This window comes from Cylas formicarius, unplaced genomic scaffold (genome assembly GCF_029955315.1).
Source record: "Cylas formicarius isolate icCylForm1 unplaced genomic scaffold, icCylForm1.1 PGA_scaffold_1__22_contigs__length_36826433, whole genome shotgun sequence".
Lineage (NCBI taxonomy): Eukaryota > Metazoa > Arthropoda > Insecta > Coleoptera > Brentidae > Cylas > Cylas formicarius.
This window is the reverse complement of record NW_026844264.1, coordinates 31,773,147-31,795,674: the sequence shown is the minus strand read 5'-3', so window position 1 is coordinate 31,795,674 and position 22,528 is coordinate 31,773,147. Positions and strand designations below refer to the sequence as shown.

At 32.9% G+C, this 22,528-nt stretch overlaps 2 protein-coding genes across 5 annotated transcripts in view; one reads left to right on the top strand and one right to left on the bottom strand.

Annotated features, from left to right (window-relative positions):
- The window catches only part of LOC132697335 (uncharacterized), a 31,823-nt gene extending 25,155 nt beyond the window's left edge, over nucleotides 1-6,668 (top strand). For all 4 annotated transcript variants that reach the window (XM_060662753.1, XM_060662754.1, XM_060662755.1 and 1 more), the window contains 3 exons: nucleotides 1,422-2,274; nucleotides 3,660-3,975; nucleotides 5,041-6,668. In XM_060662753.1, coding sequence (XP_060518736.1) covers nucleotides 1,422-2,274; nucleotides 3,660-3,975; nucleotides 5,041-5,198 — 1,327 coding nt within the window. In that variant the 3' untranslated portion in view covers nucleotides 5,199-6,668. The remainder of the gene's footprint in view (nucleotides 1-1,421; nucleotides 2,275-3,659; nucleotides 3,976-5,040) is intronic.
- Nucleotides 6,669-7,787: 1,119 nt separating this feature from the next.
- LOC132697089 (cAMP-dependent protein kinase catalytic subunit 3) overlaps nucleotides 7,788-22,528 on the bottom strand; it is a 36,612-nt gene continuing 21,871 nt past the window's right edge. The window contains exons 2-6 of the mRNA XM_060662368.1: nucleotides 16,889-17,057; nucleotides 10,833-11,188; nucleotides 9,067-9,248; nucleotides 8,212-8,289; nucleotides 7,788-8,151 (exon numbers count right to left, since the gene is read on the bottom strand). Of these exons, the coding sequence (XP_060518351.1) occupies nucleotides 8,026-8,151; nucleotides 8,212-8,289; nucleotides 9,067-9,248; nucleotides 10,833-11,188; nucleotides 16,889-17,057 (911 nt within the window). The 3' untranslated portion in view covers nucleotides 7,788-8,025. The remainder of the gene's footprint in view (nucleotides 8,152-8,211; nucleotides 8,290-9,066; nucleotides 9,249-10,832; nucleotides 11,189-16,888; nucleotides 17,058-22,528) is intronic.

Genomic DNA, 22,528 nt, shown 5'->3' with positions numbered 1-22,528 from the left:
TGTTGTGCAGTGTTAACATTTCATAACCTTCAAAATTGTTGACATAGTGTCGATTTTCAGTTCTTTGTGATTTGATTTTGCGTTTTCAATATATTTTTTTAAAGGCAAAGTTATCTTTTTTGCGGTAATTGTTTTAACAGTAACTTTATTCAAATTACATTTAATGAAAAATTACAAACAAATTATCTTTTGACCACATTAATACATTAACATCTTCTTTTATTTACCTACAATCATTTATGATCTCTGTTTTTTCCGCATATTCCCATTTCATCCGCTTGCAGCGACTAGTTTATATAACTTCTTTTTATTCATCCCTGACCTACTTTGGCCGAACGTGGGGCCACACGCCATCTGCGTTCTCAAAACACCTGCTTACGATATCGCAAAATAACCTTCCTCGTAATATTGATAAAATCTCATTTACTTTATTCTACGTGAGTATCGCGGTTATGATTACGGAGCTGAATTCCGTTTGACTGTTTTTTTATGTGAGTTTTATTGAGTTGGGAAATAAAATATTTTATATATACAACTAACCAGAGCTAACGAATGATATAGTATTTTTATTTTTAGATTGGCATAAACACTTTTCAATTTCCTTCTAAAAAACAATCGGTTACATTATAGAAAATCAAAAATACAAAAATATAATTTACTCTCTCTCTCTTACCTCTTCGCCATTTTGAAATCATACAAAAACACTCTTCGATTGGTTGTGACGTCACGAGGTGCATGGAGACGAGTAACGCATTGTCGTTCCACATTTTTTTAATATGCAATATTTTTTCCTGTATGCCGCATTCATCAAGGTGTAAGATAGAGCTTAAAGTACTCTGCCTTGTCCTTTTTACAACTGTCATTTAATTAGGTGTTGCATAAGTCCGCTTTCTGTTTTTTTGGTAAGCACAAATGTGTGGAATGATATATTTTTTTGTTCTTTTTTCCGTTCCATATAGTTTTACACATCCCGCCACAACTGAAAAAAGGCAATATGAACACAATAATAAACAAAAGTAAGGTTAGGCTACTATCTATTTGTCAAAAAAGTGTCCGCTTGATTGGATAGCCACTGTATCACCGTCGTTTTCACTACGTCATCATTGATATGGCGCTGTTCCGCTAGATGCTTCTTCGTTTCCAGAAACAAATGGTAGTTTGTTCTGTTTCACTTTACAGTCAAATTTCATTCCTCATCATGAATGTTGCTGCAGCCATATTTATAGGCACTAACCCATTTCCATTCATTCATAATGTTTTCACCATAAAAATCAGTGATTTGGCGATGAATGTCAACTGATTTGAGTATCTTTTCAAGTAACCGAAATGAGCGGGGCAATGCGCTTTTATAAAACGTTCTCTGCTGGTTTGTTAATATTAATTTTAATATTTGCTAACGGTCATTATTTTATTCGTTTTAGATGTCCATTGGGAAACATCATTCCCAAGTGGAACCTGTTGGTGTTCCAAAACCACTGGCGCCAAGCACTAAACCAGCTGCTGCAAACAAATAATTTCCCCGAATTCACGGGCAGGGTGTGTCCCGCCCCTTGCGAGGGCTCGTGCGTCCTCGGCATCTCGGAACCCAGCGTAACCATTAAAAACATCGAATGCGCCATAATCGATCACGCTTTCGAAAACGGGTGGATAGTCCCGCAAGTGCCACCGTCGCGCACCGGCAAAAAGGTGGTGGTGGTGGGTTCCGGTCCCGCGGGACTCGCGTGCGCCCATCAACTCAACAAAGCTGGACACGCGGTGACGGTACTGGAAAGGAACGATCGGATCGGAGGGCTGTTGCAATACGGCATACCCACAATGAAACTCAGCAAGGCGGTGGTCCAACGAAGGGTCGACTTATTGGCGGCGGAGGGTATAACCTTCAATACGAACGTCAACGTCGGTAAAGACGTGTCCGCGAAAGACCTTAGCGACCAGTACGACGCTGTCGTCGTATGTACCGGCGCCACCTGGCCCAGAGATTTGCCGATTCCGGGACGCCAACTGAACGGTATCCATTTCGCGATGGAGTTCTTGGAGATTTGGCAGAAGAAGCAAATGGGCGCCAGTCACGCCGGTCCCCACGCCAAAGATAAACACGTGGTCGTCATTGGAGGCGGGGACACGGGCAACGACTGCATCGGTACCGCGTTGAGGCAAGGGGCCGCCTCCATCACTTCCTTCGAGATTTTACCCGAGCCCGGCCCCCAGAGGGCGAGCGACAACCCCTGGCCGCAGTGGCCTCGAATTATGAGAGTCGATTACGGACACGAAGAGGTATTATATTTTGCAAAGTGTCTCGCTCAATTCTCAACTTGCAATTTTCTCTACATCAATCAGAAACACTTTTTTTCGCCTTTACATTCAAATATGATGCGATGCTTATGAGTATATACCATCTAGAGGGCGCTTGTTTATATTTAGTAGGGTTTCAAGTCCGAGTCCATTGCTTATTAGACGCGTTTGCCACATCAGTAATATTTTCTACTTTAAAATTAAACGATGTTTGTCTTACTTCATTCCATCTCTGATTCTGAACAGGTGCTTCAGAACTTCCGCCTCCATACAACGACATTTTGTAATTCCCTTGGTTTCTGTTGTTCTTTGTGTTTTGCGGCGGTTTTAGTATTTTCCTGGAATACTTCTAAAATGATAATTATGGTGTGCAAAAGACTCCTCATTTTCTCCATCTTGGTTTATCTGTGGTATTCAAAAATATTCCAATAAGTTATTCCCTTGAATTATAATATTAGTTCCTGCCTAATATCGCCGCTTAGAATTGTCGGAACAAAGTAGTAGCGAAGTTCATCTTTTCTTTAGTCTGAGATTCAATCACATATAATAAATATCAGGAAAGATGATGATTACGTCACAATGATGCCATAAGAATGCGTTTTGTGTTAACGTAATCGTTATCTTTAATTAATTCGAGTATAATATTAGATAATATAGGGTTATATGAACTTTTCGTAAAGAAGGCATACTCTTAAATTTTATATACTGACCTGCACTTTACATTTTTTTTTTTGTAAAAAGCGATCTCCACACACTTAACTCTATTTTTTGTTTCTAAAAATTTAATATAATTTGGACATATTTACACGAAAAAATCCAAGCGAACAACACTATCGAATAGATTAACTGTTAAGATTCAAGATTCAAATTTGAGATTCTGATCACTGATCCATCACCATAGGTTATAGGTTTTTGTCTCTGATTAGGCCCTTAGCTTCTATAGTGGCTCTTGGTGCATTGCCTTTTTGCTTCTGGTTTGATTGGTGGGTTACGCCCACTAGATGAAAGCACACTCTCGAATATCTAAATAATTAAACAGCTATCTAAAATAGTTTTGCGGTATTTGGTATGAGAAATAAGCAGTTATAATCATAGTGAAGTGAAGTTAGACTTTTCATGGGCAATATTACATACCTAAACTGAACATTAACCCTAAAAGATTGAATAAACTTAGAATCCAAAAGTCTAGGTGAAAATATTCTAAAACAAACATTTTCAAAATGTAATTGCTGCGTTACACGTAAAATATAGCTTTAAAATAAAACGGAAATCAAAAGTAATATAGTATCAGATTAAACCGAAAATGAGGAATAACTGAAAACACATTGAACATTTTATGTTTGTATATACTATTTTTATTTACTCAGGTCAAAGTGCGTTTCGGTAGTGACCCGCGCATCTTCAGCATCATGAGCCAGGAGTTCAACGATGACGGCAACGGTAACGTGAGCGGGATAAAAACCATCGACGTAGAGTGGACTAAAGACGCCGCCGGAAGGTGGCAGATGAGCCAAAAAGCCGGCACCGAGCGAGTATTCAAGGCCGATTTGGTGTTACTGGCGATGGGTTTCTTGGGGCACGAGAAGAAGGTTTCCGAACAATTGGAACTAAAGTTAGATGCCAGATCGAATATCGATACTACGAACTACAGAACGAATGTACCAAATGTGTTTGCGGCTGGAGGTGAGTTGTTCTTATTTTGATAACGGTTTCATTTTAGGGGTATGGTGCTTTTAAAATTATTTGCTATATTTTGACAATTGAAATATCGAATAATATACAGCGTGTTTCATTGTAAAAGTAACTTTATCTAGTTATCTGTTTTCTTATACCGTGTATAATTATTTTTCTATTATATTATATTATTTGGATAGCTCTCTGACTTTAGGAGATGCTAGTTTAAACTCCTGAAAATAACGATATTGAGCCAAATATGCCTTAGTAAAATGTCGCTTATTAGTGACATACAGGATGTTAAAGTGTGCTTCTCGAAATTGTTATTTTTATATAAATCAAATTGATCCACATGAAAACTTGGATCTAGAGATTTTTAGACATAGCAAATGCGATCACATTCTACTTTTCACATAATATCTAGAGAGCGCTAGTTACACTCTAAAATCTTTCTAGTTTTTCTACCGTTCTCTTACTTTTTTATAGGATTATGTATGATAGATTTATGATTTCTTAAGGAAAAGTTGGCCACTAAGAACTGATTCCAATTGCAAAATGGCTTCCCCGCAACTATTATTTTGATTTTGATGTTTTTTCTGTAGACTGATGCCTCGGCAACAATGCTATATCACTAACTTTCAATCAGAATTTAATTTGGGCATATCTTGGGTACGACAATGAGTTTGTGTTTGTATCTCAATGGTTGTTAGTAATTAGTGAGATACAATGAATATCTTGTTAGTTACGATTGCAATAACATATAGGGTGTCTCACAGTTGAGGTATATATATGACTAATTCAAATTCTCTAAAAATATAGTTTTTCAAATATCAACATGAAAACTGGTTGAGTCACTAAACTTTGGCTATGTATTTCACTAATAAGCAACATTTTAATGTAAGGATTGCTTTTTGACATATTTATTACGTATATCATCCTGTTAAAACGCCGCGCCTATGGCAACAATTTTAAAAAGCTGATTTACAAGCCTCATTTTGTTGACGTTATTTCCCGCTTAGTCCTCCGTAGTATCGACTTCGTAAAAAAATGAAATGTCAATATATTTTCGTTTAGATTGTCGAAGGGGGCAGTCCTTGGTTGTGTGGGCAATCTCCGAAGGTCGACAAGCCGCGCGAGCAGTCGACGATTATTTCCGCAATGGCCGAACCACATTGCCTGCTCCAGGCGGCATTATACAACCCACCCTTCCGGAGGTGCCGGTTCCCGTTTAAGCCTGAATATTTCGCTACCACAGCCGGCTTACATTCGTCAAATTATTTAATGTTACTATCCCCATGTTAAAATAGAATGATGTGAGAACGTCTATTTTAAATTTTTCATTTTTGCTCACGTCGACAATGGGACTGACTGGAACGCACGTTTTTTATACCAGCAGCGTTTTGCACGATGGTTTTCGAGATACAGATTTTTGGCCCAAAAGTAATAGCCAGATATTTATATATTTTTAAATTGATTATGACGTTATTATGTATTATAAAAAAATATTTTTAACTAGGGTCAAACTATCAAGATATCTCAAGAAAAATGCTTATATTGCTCCCAAATTTAAAGTTTTGACTTAAAAACTTACCGAACTTGACCTACCTGAACATTAACTTTGTCGAAATAGGTTTCATAATTGAAGCACTCCCGCCAGTTGAACTAAACAGTTGAAACCAGCATTCAAAAAACACGCCTGAAATCAATAAAATAAATAAAATAAAAGCAATTAAAGGCACCATATATAAAAAGAATCGGGTCCCCGGAAACTATTGATCGTAGTATATTTAAGGGCTGTGCTTACAAAATTCTTTGAATGGTGGTGGATTTCTCCGAGAGTTGTTATGTTTGAAAATAAATTTTATTCAGACCGTTGTGCGTGAATTTTATTAGTGCATGCCCGTTGAAATATTTTTCTCCAGCTATTTGTGAATTTTAATTAAGACTTTTATTGGATTTCGTTTAAGTACATAGATAAAGTAAGTTACAAAAGACAATAACTTGTTCAATATACATACTGTTAATGTGTAAGTAAGAATTTGGCCAAAAGTAGCTATTTATCGAAACATATTCTAAAATGCGGATTTTCTTTCTTTTAGTCAAGAAATTGGATAGTAGACCTTCCGTTGGTTGCTTAGAATATGTGGTTATCGCATCGAACAGTAGTTTTGGTTATGGCGGTTATATATTTTATTATGTTTCGTCGCAGGTTGTGACGGGACAGGAACATTTTTCGTAATTCCAGAATTTTCTTGATTTATTCAAATAAACCTTTACAGTGCTAATGGCGTCGTTCGTCTGGCCCCGAAAAGATATTTCAGTTAAAATAACTTTTATTGAGCCTAGAGGAATGCTTAACTCCGGCCCAAGTGAAAAAGTAATAAAATGTTATACCGGTCAGTAAATACGGATTGATTTTCTTTACCATTCATGTTAGTTAGTTAGGGTGGTTAGTTCTAGTTTTGCATTTTTATTTCATGATATTACAATATTATTATATAAGATTTATTTTTTAATATTATTCACGGGATTAAGGGTGCCGCTATTTTTAAACATCGTATCTGTTTCCCAGGGCCGAGATAGACGACGCCTATTGCGAATTATCGATTACTATTGAAATACTGTGTCCATTATATAGTGTTAATCATTGTTGTTTAAATAGAAATCTGTAGCAAGAGAGTCAATAAAATAAATTGATGTTACTGCAAAATGTATTTTTTTCGTTAATATTTGGAGTGTAGTCTCAGGCAGATATTCTAATAATACAAAGCATTGCCGTGACAGGCAAGTTATTTGGCATTTTAGCACTTTCGAATCACTTTTAGAAATCTTGTCAAGGGGATCAGAAATTTGACTCGCTTAAAAAAAATGTACATGGGCTATTTAAACTTTCTTTGCTAAGTTTATTAACAAGGAAACAACCTAAAACTTACTTGAACATCACGAAACACGCAGCAAGAAAAATGAATACATTTCGGAACTCGAGCGTCTGGAGTTTTCACACATTTTTGGCAACCACGCATTTCTATACTCCGGCTTCCGCATGCGCAGTGTTTCAGCGATGGTGTAATTAAAAAAGACTTTTTCGCCTTAGGCGACCCCAGATTGACGCGTAATAATGATGAATATACTTAATCCGCAAAAAAAAAACAAAAAATATCAGCTGGAACTGACTAAAGCTAAGAAGTACGGAACAAAGTGCGCATGAACAACAACGAAATTGGTTATAATCCAAATCTTTCAAAGACGCTAAACAAAAGAGGATAGTTATTTCTCCTAATTTCTGTGACGTATTACGTTTCCCAAATCAAAGTTTTGTTCTGTAATAGAAATTTATGTTTCAAAGAATGTGCTTGCGTAAAAATGAGATTCTTGTTTGATCAGTATGAGAGTGTCATCTTTATAAGTTTAGACAAAGTGATAGCAATAAAGCGTGTATTGTTAATCTCTGGCTCATTTTTCGCTATTTTAATTTTAAGAATTTTATTCATAACTGTTGGACATTTGGGTATTGTAACAACTGTTAAATCAGCGTAATTAAACACGAAGCCGAACTTAAACAATTTACTATTCAAATGAAGTGGGTACAAATATCAAAAAACGCAACCAGCGCCCTCTTATTACTTTAATTTGGTAGCCCGTGGATCACTCTAGCGGGACCATACGTATCTAGTTTAGTGAGGCGGTCTGGTCGATGACTAATTCTTCTATGGGCGGGTAGATGGTGGCGAGGCTGTTAATTTCTTTCACTAGTCTATTTTGAAAATAACCCAAATTTATCAACAACTGCTTAAATAAAAGACCAGTAACGAATAGTTTTCATTTATTTATAAAGGTATAATATGAAATACCACCCACATATGCACTTTTATGTTTAGTTTTGTCATTTTTACAAAATCACAAACAGTTCATATTTTTAAAATGACACGGTTATTAACGCCTAGTTTCTATAGATCACTGGCCACGGCCCACGACATTCACGGAGTTCAGTCACACGCGATAAATGCGCATCTTTTTTTTAATCTGGTCATCACGACTCGGAAAGTTATCACGAACGGATCAAAAATCGTCAAACAATTTCAACTCCGAGTCTTCTAGTGTCCTCGCACTTCTCCAATCACTTTCTGGATAATCATCGAAGTTGCTCGTGTCGCCATCGTACATTATTTTCGGAACAATTGGCGGCTGAAACAAACGACAATGTTGCTTTTCCCTTGAATTGATTCTTAATTATGAAAAACTCACTATTAACTTTCTCTGAATGACCTCTTGCCAGTCAATGCCTTTAAACCATCTGTGCCTTTTAATGTCCTCAGCGCCGCTCTGCAACAACGAATGCAATTAAACAAGGAAATATCAAATACAATTAAATAGAATTCTCTCTGAACCAACTAAAACGCTTTTACAATTAGTACATTATGCATATTGCTACTAGATATAGAGGTTCTGCATTTGCTGATAACTCAACATGTATGCGCATGCGCGGTTTTTAAAACTAACCAATAAGACCCAGCGGTGTTCAACCAACAACATGGACGCTGACAGCTCAATTCCACTGGTTTCAGTTTAGATTAAACATTCTTACGGCAGTATTTTCGTAAAACATGCTAGGTAAGCTTAAAGCGTTTGGGAAAAAAGTGTTAAGTGAGTGGGAGGTTCCTGTCTAGAAACAAAATACCGTAAAGTGCAGGTTAGTAAGCGAAATTTAAAAGGATAACTATTATTACATGTTGCTTTCCGTAGTACCATGTCCCTTTACTTAAAAAGTAGATTTCATATCAACTCGAATGGTTGCCAAGATTAATGTTATTGTTATATCGTTATTGTGACTGATTATTATATGTTTAGGGTTCTATTTCTCGCTATTACGAACCTAACGATGCAAGAAAAAAGAAACAATTATACAATTGTAAAAGAAAAAAAAACATACGCTTTATTTGCTAATTAATTTCTTGCCAGTAGTTTTTAAATAAAAAATTCTGTGACAGAGTGTTAACTATAAACCGCAAAGAAAATTTCTGTTCTTATAATCGAATTTGGGTGAAATTCCTATATTTTTTTTTCAACAAAAACCAATTGATTCGGATAAAATTAACTCACCTTCATGTTGCCCAGCCGTTTTGTTCTATCTTGCACGAGCAACTTTTTGATTAAATCTTTGGCAACGGGATCGATGTGTTTCGCCCATTCTATTTTTCCGCTGAGGATTTTTTCGTAGATACCAAAGGGATTGTCGTCGTAGAATGGAGGATATCCCGCCAGCATTTCGTATATCAGCACCCCTAAAATGGAATAGGTTAATCTCCCATCAATTTTCCAATCGGCGTGCAAATCTAGAAACCACAAAGTATTCTACTTCGAGGTTACTACTTTTAAAAACGTATAGTATGTAGAAGAAAATAGTATGCCAATAGTTATAGTTTTTCTTTAAAATAATGTAGGAAACGGTATATTTTAAAAGCGCCTACTCTCCCCCTTATATCTCTTATCTATTTCTTATTCCATTAAAATTCTATAGTTTTGTGCGAGTACATATAACCTTAAAACCGCATGTCAGTAATATCTTATTCGTCCAGGGACGGAATATTTAGTTAAATATTTGTCATAGAAAAATTTTTGTATATGACGATAATCGTCTATCCTTTTTGCGACAAAAATACACATATATTTCCAGGATTTTTCTCTTGGTTGATTTCCAGCAGGATATTTTCTGTTACTCTTTTACCAATACTACTGGCTCCTGAGATACTCGATCTAACCACCACAATAGCAAATCACCCCATACAATGAGCAAAATTGTCACTGGACAAAATCCTGGAATTTATTTAAAATAAACTTGAAAATAAAATGAAAATAAACTTTACACTCCAGATCACGCCAACTTATTTAAAGAATCGTCTCCTAAAGTTAGTTGCATAAGTATTATCCTGGATTTAGAAACAATATTAATATTAGAAAAATTAGGCCGTGGAGTGAAAGTAATTGCAATTTATGAATCCACTAAAAAAAGTTTAATTTTTGTTATTGGAAAATCCTAAAAAATCCTGAGAAAATTGAAATACCCCAGTTCTCCAACAAGTACGATTTTTTCATAAAATAGCTGTAAATGTTCGTTCAAAATTCGCATCTCCATTAAAATGGCTTTGTGACAGGTGATATTTTATATTAAAAGTACGATAAATGTATCGCCAAATGTGTTCCACAAAGTAAAAACAAAATAAACGTGCTTTTGAAAAAATATATTCCACGCACGTGATATTTTTTTTGGTTAAAATTTTAACATATTTCCATTTGGGAGCGGAGATAAAAAAATATTTTTGCTATCTTTAGTTTATCTTTGTTTAAAAACAAACAAGCTAGTTTAAATCCAAAAGAATGTGTTGTAAATAAAACAATTGTTGTAATTTTGGTTAGTGATAGACTCAACAAGATTCTTTTTTCAATTTGCGAATAGTAATGCTAAAAAAAATAAATACAAAAGTTGTCCTGTAACTCTAAGATTTCCTGTCATATGAAATAAATGGAAAATGGGGAAATAGATAAGAAACACCTCAAAGATTCCAATTTTTCTACCAGATGTAGAAGTGCCAGAAATAGTTTTGGTTACTTTTACGGATATCTAATTGCCTCTTTTGTATAATATTTATGACTTAACGTTATAATCAACAAGAAAATGTATAGAAATACCCCCAAATACCCTCTTATTCCTTATCTTTGTACACTGAAAAAAAAACAGTTTAATACCCACCACACTTTAGTTACTTCCAGTTTTATCAGCATTAATTGGTCTTTTCTTCAAATTCAGAAAATACCCCAGAACGTGGTTATACAAAAAAACCTGCAAATTCTTTATTATAAAAACATACCCAATGCCCACCAATCCACGGCCTTGTTATGTCCTTTGCTTTGAATAATCTCGGGCGCCAAATATTCGGGGGTCCCGCAGAGCGTCCACGTTCTATCGGTCAACTTTTTCGCGAATCCGAAATCCGTAATTTTCAAATGGCCCTCCCTGTCCAGCAACAAATTCTCCGGTTTCAGATCTCTGTACACGATATTTTTCGAATGTAAATATTCTAGAGCGGAAACTATTTCCGCACTGTAGAAATTTCCCGTGGAAGTGGTAAATCTACCGGCGTTTCTGAGGTAAGAGAACAGTTCGCCCCCGCAGACGTATTCGAAGAGCATGTAAATGCAAGTTTCATCCCGATTGCACCATAATCTGAAAAGAAGCGAAAAATTAAGTTCCGCGGGAGTAAAGAAGGGGTGGAAAGGACACACCGCAAAAATAAACACGCAATCTTAAAATTTCATGTTTTAACAGGAAATGCTACTTTAAACTGTCATGTTTTATCTCGAAATTTCTCCTTAATTTTTCACGTTTAATCTTAAAACTTTAAAATTTCGTGTTTTACTTCGACATTTTACCTGAGAATTTAAGAAATTTTAAAGTTTCATGTTGTATCTCAAAATTTCATGTTTTAACTCGAGATTTTTTTTTAAAATTTTGTGTTTTAACGCGAAATTTTTCCTTAAAATTTAGTGTTTGATCCCTGAATTTTAAAATTTCTTGTTTGAACAGGAAATGTTACTTCAAAATTTCATGTTTTATCTAGAAATTTTAAAAGTTCGTGTTTAAACTCAAAATTTCTCCTTAATTTTTCGTGTTTAATCTTAACACTTTAAAATTTTGTGTTTTACTTCAACACTTTACCCTAGAATTTAAAAAAAAATTAAAGTTTTATGTCGTATGACGGAATCTTAAAACTTAGCCATTTAACTTCACAGTAACTTTCATGTTGTATCTCAAAATTTTTCCTTAAAATTTAGTGTTTGATCCCGGAATTTTAAAATTTTGTGTTTGAACAAGAAATGTTACTTTAAAACTTCATGTTTTATCTCGAAATTTAAAGAGTTCGTGTTGAAACTCGAAATTTTTCGTATTTAATCTTAAAAATTCAAAATTTCGTGTTTTAGTTCGGCACTTTACCTTGGAATTTTTAAGAAATTTTAAAATTTTATGTCTTATGCCTGAATTTTAAAGCTTAGTGATTTAACTTCACAGTAACTTTCATTTTGTATCTTAAAATTCGAGATTTTTCGTTAAAATTTAGTGTTTGATCCCGGAAACTTAAAATTTCGTGTTTGAACAGGAAGCTTTACTTTAAAATTTCATGTTTTATCTCGAAATTAAAAAAGTTCTTGTGTAAACTCGAAATTTCACCTTAATTTTTCGTATTTAATCTTAAAAATTTAAAATTTCGTGTTTTATTTCGGCACTTTACCTTAGAATTTTTAAGAAATTTTAAAGTTTTATCTTGTAATTTTAAAATTGCGTGCTTTATCTTGAAATTTTAAAAGTTTGTGGTTCAACTCCAAATTTTATCTTAAAATTTCACCTTTTATTTCGAAATAATTACATTTTGTGTTATCTGAAAATTATGTTTTATTTCAAAATTTAGAAATTTCATGTTTTATCTCGAAATCTTACGGCCATATGTATTTTGGAAAGGGCAAGCGATAGAAAAAAGAATTAGATTAGAAAGTTGCATGCGGGCATGAAGAACAACGGCAGTGACTTTGAATAGGCTTCAGGAGTAATAATAAAAATAATCTAAGGTCCTTTCTACGCCTTCGTACCGAAGCAATCGTTCAAAATCGATGAGTAGGATGGGACCTAGATAAATATAAATTGGCGTAACAAAAAAATATTGGAAAGTTGGTGTAGGTGGGTAAAATACAAGCTATCAAACCGAATAATCCAAACCGGTACATATTTAATTAAAAAATCATATGCACCCATAATTAGAAGCAATGTGATTAATTGTTATAATTATTAATTAATCATTACAACTAATTATTATAATATTATAAGAAAGTATGTATAACCGTCAGTTTGATTATTTTAACTTTTTTGTATGTTTTTACAAAACTAAAAATTTCCTATTTTTGGCATAAAAGTAAACGTAGCAAATATTTTTTAAAAACTAGAATTTCACCAGAATTGTGGATCTGGTAAGTGCAATTTATTTTTACCAAATTTATGGGAGGAAATTGACAAAACAACACATTTTTAAATCCTGACATCCTGCTATCTAGAGATGAATTTTTTCGCAGATTTTCATCTTAAGGAAGTGTCTCTTTTGAGCCGGCAAAGTCCTAGTACAAAGAAATAAATTTTCCATTTTTAAGTAGCAACAATATTTGGAGATAATTTGAGATTTTAAAATTTTTGTACGCGGCTATGAATAAGATAAGGTTTCCCCTTTTTTTGAGCTTTTGTCATCGTTTCTCACGGTTCGTATGTGAGGTGAGGGTACACTATTCTTGAACGATAAAAAAAACTGCGAACGTTATATCCAATAAAATTCGCGTTACCTTGTAGATAATATTTTTTAAACTTGACCTTTGCAAACCGAACCGTTTAAATTTACTCGGGCGCTAGTGAAAGTTTTATTGAAAACGGCTGATTGCTTTTCGGCGATTCCTTGAAAGCAATCTATAGTTCACACACACGCCTCTGAGTCACAGACGTTTTCAATGTTTACATCGGGCGCGGTTATTTTAATAACAAACGAAAAGCGACTGGTAGCGATTCCTTTCCCTTTGTATAGTTTTGTAATATCAAATTTTTACATTACGCTTTTATAGCTACGGTTCTTCGAGAATTAAACGTACGATTTTGAAAGGTTATACACGTTTCTTGCTTGAGTTTTGCGCACACCTATTTACACCTAACAAAAATAACCATTAGATAAAGTTGATGTCAATAGATATCGAAAAATATGAATGAAAAAACAGTCTTCGCTTTGAAAATGTGGCGGGGACAGAAGTGGTTATAGTCAAACGAAATTAAGTTGTCTATTTTTTTCTCAAAAACTCCCTATTGGATCCGATGTGCCGCAAGGTAGTATTCTTGGGCCCTTGCTTTTTATCATTTATTTAAATGACCTAGATTGTTTCTTTTTCTAAGATGTATTGTCATTGTCACAAAACTAAAAATTTTCTATTCTCATTTGCAAGACTATTACGGGTTTAATTATTGGCATAACAGTAAACGTAGAAAATGTTTTTTAAAAACTAGAATTTGACCAGAATTGTGGATCTGGTAAGTGTAATTTATTTTTGCCAAATTTATGTATGTATATTATGTATATTATGTATTTATTTTTATTCTCTTAATGGCGTCTCTGGTAGCATTAAAGAGATAAAAACGGCTTTTAATTGGCGAAATTTTTTTAGTCTTAAAAATGTACATAAAACATCTATCAAAATATGCTTTTATCTTTGTAATACCACAAACTTCTCATAAAGAAGTGGTTCAATAGTATCAAGGCTAGAAATGGGTATCGTAAATGGTTCTCAAGATACTCTGTAGAGGGCAGATTCTTCGGGTTGTTTGTGAATTTTAGCACCCGATCATTAGTCTCTAAACTCAAATAAGCCTTTTGAACAGACGCGAGTGGTAAAACTAACCAAAACTTGTGTCTTGTTTCTGTTAAGTTTCAAATTGAAGCAGCTGGTCCTGGACATTAGCCAAAAGTGTAATCCCGAGAGAGGAATGCAGCATCGTTCAATTACTCACATATTCGTATCACCTATCCAAATGCAATTAAAAAAAAAAAGGTTCACATAGGGACTTGGAGTCAAAAATTCTTGAAAAGTTCGAGAGAACTAAAGTCGACGCCCTTTAATGATGGATTCATCAGATTTTTAATGCCAAATGGGTTTCGCTACAATTTATATATGTGGGAGCTACGCTTTTTGGAAAAAATATTTTGTATGCAAGTTTTGCAGAGTTAAATAACGACCTGGTTTTTTGATTTATTCATGTGAATTCTTAAAATTTATTTGGAAGCAGGTCAATAATCTTACGGGACCGTTGATGCATTACATATTCACTATGGGCGGTCCCGCCCTCAGAAAGGCGTACAATTTAAATAACATAGTCCCAAATAAAAAAGAAAAAAGTACATTGGGTCGAGGTAGGCTGAATCGGCAGACTGTCTGGTGTCCCCGCCGTGTACTTTCTTCTTTTCTGGTCATTCAACTATCTACACGCCGTAATATTTTAGCCTCGGGTGTGTTTGGTGTCCTCACTTTCAATATAGCGAGATAAATTACCTACTTTTCCTGGAAACGCCGCTTTCTAGTTCGTATAGGCGCAGCTCGAGTTTGGTTTCGATACGAATTAGTAACTGATGTACTGAATGATTTATAGTCACAAGAGTCACTAGCATGATTAAACCGTCTGGCATTTTATGACATTTAAAAAAAAATTTCTACGTTATTTTAGATTTCCTGAAGAGGAGGGTAATATATAAATATAGCATAAATAAAATAAAAAAAATCAGCAAAACTAGTTTTTCATAGGTATTTCCTTTAAATTTTATTAGCTATTGAAAGCTGTGGTGATGGTGCTAATAATAATAATAATACTTCTTTATACAATTTTGATAAGCATACAGTGTGTTCACTTAAGAACTGTACACCCTTGTAAAATCTTTGTTTATTGGTGAAAAATGCACTAAAATCTTGTTTTGCTTATTGCTTCAACTTAAAGTCATGGCCAACTGAGACTATTTAACAAAAGAGAGAGAAGAAAGGGATTTAAAAATTGGCAACGAATTCTTTCTTATTCAGTAGTACTTAGAACCCAACTATACCCATTTTTATAATGTTTCAATACAGGGTGTTTGAAATATCGTTTGCGCCCCGCGTAAGGCTGTTGTAAAATCTTTGATTACGGTTACAATTGAAAATTATCACAATCAAAGCGCAATCAAAGATTTTACAACGACATACAGCCTTAAGCGGGCCGCAAACGATATTTCAAACACAATGTATCGAAACATTATGAAAATTGGTATAGTTGGGTTCTAAGTACTACTGAATAAGAATTCGTTGCCGATTTATTTTAAAAAAAATCCCTAATAGTACTTATCTCTTTTTTGTTAAATGGTCTTAAAAAAATCAAACTCGAACGATATACAAAGATTTTACAAGGGTTAAGTTATTAAGTGGGACACACTGTATATATAAAATATATTTGATTCGTCTCCAAATAATACAATAACGTCCAAAAAAAATCGGCAATCGAAAATTCATTGATGCTATCAGCTTCAATATTAATTGACATATATTTTATTTTCTTCCTGAATAATATAGCGAACTTTTCTCAATAATCGATGCATCATCATCATGCATCGATGTATATAAAATGAATAATCAAATTTGTCTTCGTTTTTGTAAATAAATAGTAGATACTTGAAAATAAAAGCAGTTAATAGATGGTTCCCTGCAAGTGGATTTAGATACTGCATTTTTTACTTTTGAATATCAGAATTTCCTTCCCAGGACACTATTGCATATTTATTACGGATTCAAAATTCCCAAAATATAGTGCCATTATAGACTTTAGCCAAAATTTCGCTGAACTGTTATTTAAAAAAAATTCATTTACCTTTTAATGTCAGGGTAATTGTGAAGGGCGTTTGTCCTTTTTTGTTGTTCTAAAGAAAAATACGTTTCAGTAAAAGTTATTACTTTACTGAAAAAAATATACCGTCACGATTAGGTCAAGGAAATAACAATCTAACGTCGAAAAATGTAGAAATATTGACTAAAATGCAACTCAAGCAAACTCAATAGAAAATCGACAAGATCTGATACCAAAAGAAATATTAAATGAGATAATAAGGAAAGGAAATTTTAAATGGATTTTTTTTGTGTGATTAGTTCAGCTATTTTAGCATTATTCCATGTAAAAAATCTATCTTTGGAAACATTTGTGGATATGTGGTAGTGGATTTTCTAAATCAAGTAAAAAAATTCAGTTGTCCACTTTCCAAGAGTCCTATTAAACTCAGTAATAAATAAATGGCCTGCAAAGGTTTTAAAAAAAAATTGAAACGGTACTTACAGGTTCACGATAAACGGATTGTGGATTTCCTGAAGTATGTTCTTCTCGTTTTTGACATGTTCAACTTGTTTTAATCGAATAACATCCGCCAGACTTAAGATTTTCATTGCACCGTAGTCTTCAGTTTGTTTGTTTTTGCATAAGAGGACCCTTCCGAAAGTTCCGGTACCTGCAATATGGAGGAAATAGAATTTAAAACTATAATTCAAAAAAAGCATTTTGAAGCCACATGATATGCGACGTCGGGTTAATTGTTTGTTTATTTTCAACTTGCATGCTACTTATTTTTGGATTTATTGAATAATAAAGTGTATTATTGCGCTTAAATGCAACGCGTGCACACATAAAGCGACAAAATATTTTATTTTCAAAAATATTAAATTCGTATGCCAAGATGTTATACGACTTAGCGACACAAACTATTCCAGGCAGTAAATGCCATTTTTTTAATTCTTTGTAACAGACTCTATTATCATTTTCTTTATATAAATTCTGATATAAATAAATAAATTTATATAATTCATGGTTTGTTAAATTTTCATGTTTATGTAATGGAGTTTCTAGTACAGTTATGTCCATTTATACGGTTTTCTAACAGTTGGCTTGTCGTTGAAGAATGCATTGAACATACATTTAATTTATTTTTCACTGGATTTTTTTTAATGGAGTAAACATTGATTTTATTAATTTGTAAGATTATTTAGAAACATTATGTTTTATTTTTCCAGATAAATTATTTGTATATGGTATTACAACATGATTAATTATATTATTTTTTTATATTTTATTTTTATTATAAAATGTGGCTTTTTTGTTTAAGAATTTTATTAATATTTTTTTCAGGGAAATGATTTTGAATTAAAATTTGTTTGACTTTTGATAAAATTTCTGACCTATATTCTGGTGATGTTAGCTTCATAGCACGACCAGCACGATAATGACAGCATTTTTTTTTATTTTTAGGGTGATTGAAATTGTAATTTAAATATCTTTCTGACCATGTATCTTTTGTATACCATTTTGTTTTTATGTTACTTTAAATTAAGATTTCTTATTAAAGATAAGTCAAGGAAAGTTATTTTTTATCCTTTTCAATTTGAATAGTAAATTGTAATTTGTAATTTCATTAACAAGATTTTTTGGTTTTTAGGATAGAAGTCATCAACAAAACGTTAGAAAAAAGTTATATTAAAATTTAAATTTTGTAAAACATTTTCCTCTAAATACATCACAAGTTGATTAAAGTTTCGTTTATATTGAAGATATAATCATTTAAAGTTAGGTCTAATCTTTGAATAAATCGCATTTTCGCTATATATAAATGTATTAATATATGAATTATTCAATGTCCTCACCTTTTTAAGCACCCCTGTCATATGAAACTACCAACTATAATATCTACAAATCTAGCAGAGAAAAATGTTTATTATAACTGTGGTCGATTTTTTAAAATAATACAATCATGTAATTATTCTATGTTAAATATAATAAAAATATCCTAACTAATAAAATAAAATTCAAGAATTCAATAATAAAAATTCAACAATTTCAGGGAAAATCGTAATTTTATGGAAAATGACAACGATGTGTAAATGAAATGTAGAGCTGCATGCTGTCAAAAAAGTAAGCGGCCATGAAGTGGGAAATGAATGGAATTCGTATTGATTTGACAGTTTTACTATTTACATATTTTATTAGTTGATACACTTTATCCTTAGGTGTGCCCCACAAAAAACATCCAGACTCGGTGGCTATAATATATACCCGTTTTTATAAATACTTAAATTCAAATGCGCATTTAAAAATACTCTTTCCCACAGTGATATGAATCATATTATCCTGTTGAAAAACTAAAAACTCGCGGAAAATTTCTCGCAGTCGGTCCATTACGTGATTTTCTAGCCAATTTAAGAATGCTTGTCTATGTAGATACTGCTTAAAAAATCCAGGACCAATAATAACGGCAATACTTTAGCACTGCATCGTCCTTGTTTTATAGTTTTTATATCACAAATCATCGTGTTTTCATAAAATAACATTTTTCCCGATTGCCAAATGTCCAGATAGTATAGTAGGTAGTTTTATGTGGAACACGCCATTTTATCTTACCATATATTTAATTTCAATTATTTATAATATTTAGTATTATGTCACAATAATATTTGTTTTGCATTGTGGCAGTTGGCAAATCCAGATCGACTAGACTACAAACGTTATTTTAAGAAAAGCACACAGTTTAGTTTTGGAGGTTTTGGCAAAAATAATGACAATGGATAGGTCGAGTAAGATTTTAAAAAATGGGAGCAATTGATTTAGAGATTTGAGCTATTCCCTTCGAGACGGCTTTATCATATATTTATCACGGTAAGGCGGGCCATAAAACGATCAAATTAAATTGTAGGACGAATCGAAAAATTCCCGGCGACTACTAATGTTTGCCATATTCTTATTGACACGTAAATCAAATTCATAATAATATTAACCGTGGAAAATTACTTGTAGATGATAAATAACTGTATCACATTTTTTCAGCACTAAACTAAATCCTTGCCGTTTGATAACCCCTCGCGGATCAAAGCAAAACATGTAAATCCGAAAATATCGCTTCATATTTCGCGTGTCGCCAAAAAAAGCGATTAAATCCGAACATATTAGCTTTTTGTGTCTAGTTTTTGAGATATTGACGGTGAAAGTTTGGAAAACATTATTTCATCGTTAGGTCTAGAGGAGCAAAAAAATCGTTACTAACGATTACCAAAAGAGATTTAAGAACAAAAAAAATTACTATATCGATACAAAAAGTAATTTTCATTTATACATACTTTAATAATTTTCTATGTTTGTATAGCAAGTAACGATGGTAAGTATTAATATTAATACTATAAATATTATTTTAACATAATTTAGAATATAACATATTATTAAAACTTATTTAATAATGGATACATTTTTGAAAAATTTATTGTTTTTAATGCACCTCGTAGCAAAAATAAAATAATCCGGTCACACATTTTGAAGTTAAAGCATAACAGTAAGATGTTTTAAACATAGGCAATTACTAGATTTTGCCCATTTTTAGAGAAAACAATAAAAAAATGTTTCAAGACGATATCGTTATTAATATCCTGTGAGTTGGAAAAATTAGAAAATTAAAAATTCATATCTTAAAAAGTATAAATTTTATAATCCTTTATATGTATAAATTTAAATAATAAGTAACGAGAATAATTATTTTCGCGCATATCTAAAGTCAGTTTATTCTAACTGCAACGGCTATTTTTGATCATTTTTATTTTTAAACATTTGTGTTAACATCTGACAAAAACAGTCAGCGTTCAACATTATTTATTATTTTGACATAATTTATTTAAAATATAAAATTTTTATTTAAAATTTAATTTGAAAATTTTAAACTTAATAAGAGAAATTATTAAAACTAATGTGATGAACTTTTATGTTTTTTATGTTTTTTTGTAATGCACCTGTTCGACAAAATATTTGTTTCGGTTTTTTAGCCCAAACATTTACTACGATAGCAGTATCAATATTTTGTGGGTTAGAAAAATTGGAAAATTGAAAATTGATACTTTAAAAATTAGAAACAAAAAACGATAGTACTGTGTAAAAATTTTTGGAACTTTTTTTTCAAGGCTTTAATAATAGCAAACGAAAATTTGAAAGATTATGTTTATTTTACTGCTCCTCTTACACAATGTCAAAGGTTCTCGCTAGCAGCAGTAGGTTATTGAATATAAGTATTGTTTTTGAAACAAAATCATCTGTACTTTAAGCCATTTTGCTCAAAAAATCCTCTGTAGTAGTTGTAGGGTTTTTTTTTCATGAACCTAACCATAAAATTTAATTTCAAAATTTATCGAAATTATCAAAACTTATGTGATACTTTTTCCTGGACCTGTATTGCACAAGTACAATCAAAATGAACTTATTTGTTTATGAGACACTATAAAAAAAACTAAATTCTTTTTAATTTTTATAATGCACCTCTTTGTAAAAATAAAATTAGCCGTTGTTTTGGCCCAAAAATTACTACGATATCAGGTTAGAAACATTTGAACATTAAAAAATTTAAAAAGTAGAAACAAAAAAACATTGTAGTCACTGTCTAAAAATTTTTGGTTAGTTTTGGTTCGCGTGGGGTTCTTTAATTAGTAGTACCGCAATGTTTATTGAAGGAAAATAATAAAGAACCACTTAAATAAAAAATGGAACACAACGAGTGTAAAGACAATACCGCAATTAACATACAAACGTACAAATCGCTGCGATAAAAAGTGTGTCGTCAACATTAAATCAAACGATACCGACAAACTGAGTTTCGAGTCGTCTTCTCCTACGATGCCATTTGTTAAAGCGATTCGAAAATAATTATTAAAATGTAAAGGCAGATGTGTTTACCGCGTCGCAATCGACCAATGAAATGTATGTATTTCCAGTTTGATTAAAAGCGCGGCGATAAAAATATGTTTCGCCAAGTTTTCGACTCGTAAACCATTTTTATTGAACTTCTATTTGCAATAACCATAAATTAAGTTAACCGATTTAAGTTTGACAGCGAATTTTCGTCTGCATGCGCCATGTGTCGACTTTATTTATTTGCTTAATTTTTTATTTCTCGCCCAATACGTCCGTAAAACTAAAATTAGACTTTAGCCACCCCCCTGTTCAAAATTCTTTGGTTTTAAGTAAAATGCGGTCCCAGTGAGTGATTATTTTGTTTTCATATTGGTTTTTGTCTGTTTGCCAAGTTGTGTATTAAATATATTATTTTTGCTACTACCTACTTGAAAATACCCGATTATAAGCGGACAGGCATGCGTTAAGTGTCACTTTAAGGCGTCAGCTTCCTTAAACAGGGAATTGCCTAAAATCCCGAACGGCGTTCGGTCCCGTTTCGAAAAGTCTCGGTAAGTCTCGCTTCACGAGGGATGTGCAGAGGATGGTCGAATGTCAAACAGAAAAGGACAAATAGATGTTTCGCTTGAATGACGTGATTTTCGAAACAGGAAGACTTTGTAATTTGACAGTAGATAGTAGATAGGTATAATCCGAAAACGAATTAGCAAAAGGTTGCTTGTTTTAAAGCTACAGGACGTCCATCGCGTGCTAAATCCGCACAGGACACATGAATCCCTATGCATACGATCAAATATTGTTTCCTAAAAAACATAGGTTAATTTTATGGAAGGGTACTGCAACCCGCATTCAAAAAAACATTTTTTATTAACCGGCATCTTTTAGTACAATTTTTAGAGCTTATATAAATCTCGGAGTGATTGTAGATTGTCCGCCCTTAGTAGAACTCGATCGTGTTCCGTTTAAAATAAATCCGTCTCGTCCGTTCACTTTAATGAATTGATACCGATCCGGCAATATCAAATCCGTCAAGGATGCCGGTGTTAGAAGTGGTGCATTTACATGGTTTCTTTGCCTCCTGTCGACTTTCGTCAACGCGTCTGGTTTGAGTGTCGAGGCTTGGGCTGCCTAACAATCTTAAAAATATTGAATATTGAATAAATCGATAATCGATAAACCTAAAAATTTAATGAAAAATCAAAGCTTTTAGCGTTTCCAGTTCACCTCCAATCTGCTCAATCGATAGTATCCGAATTCAAATTTTAT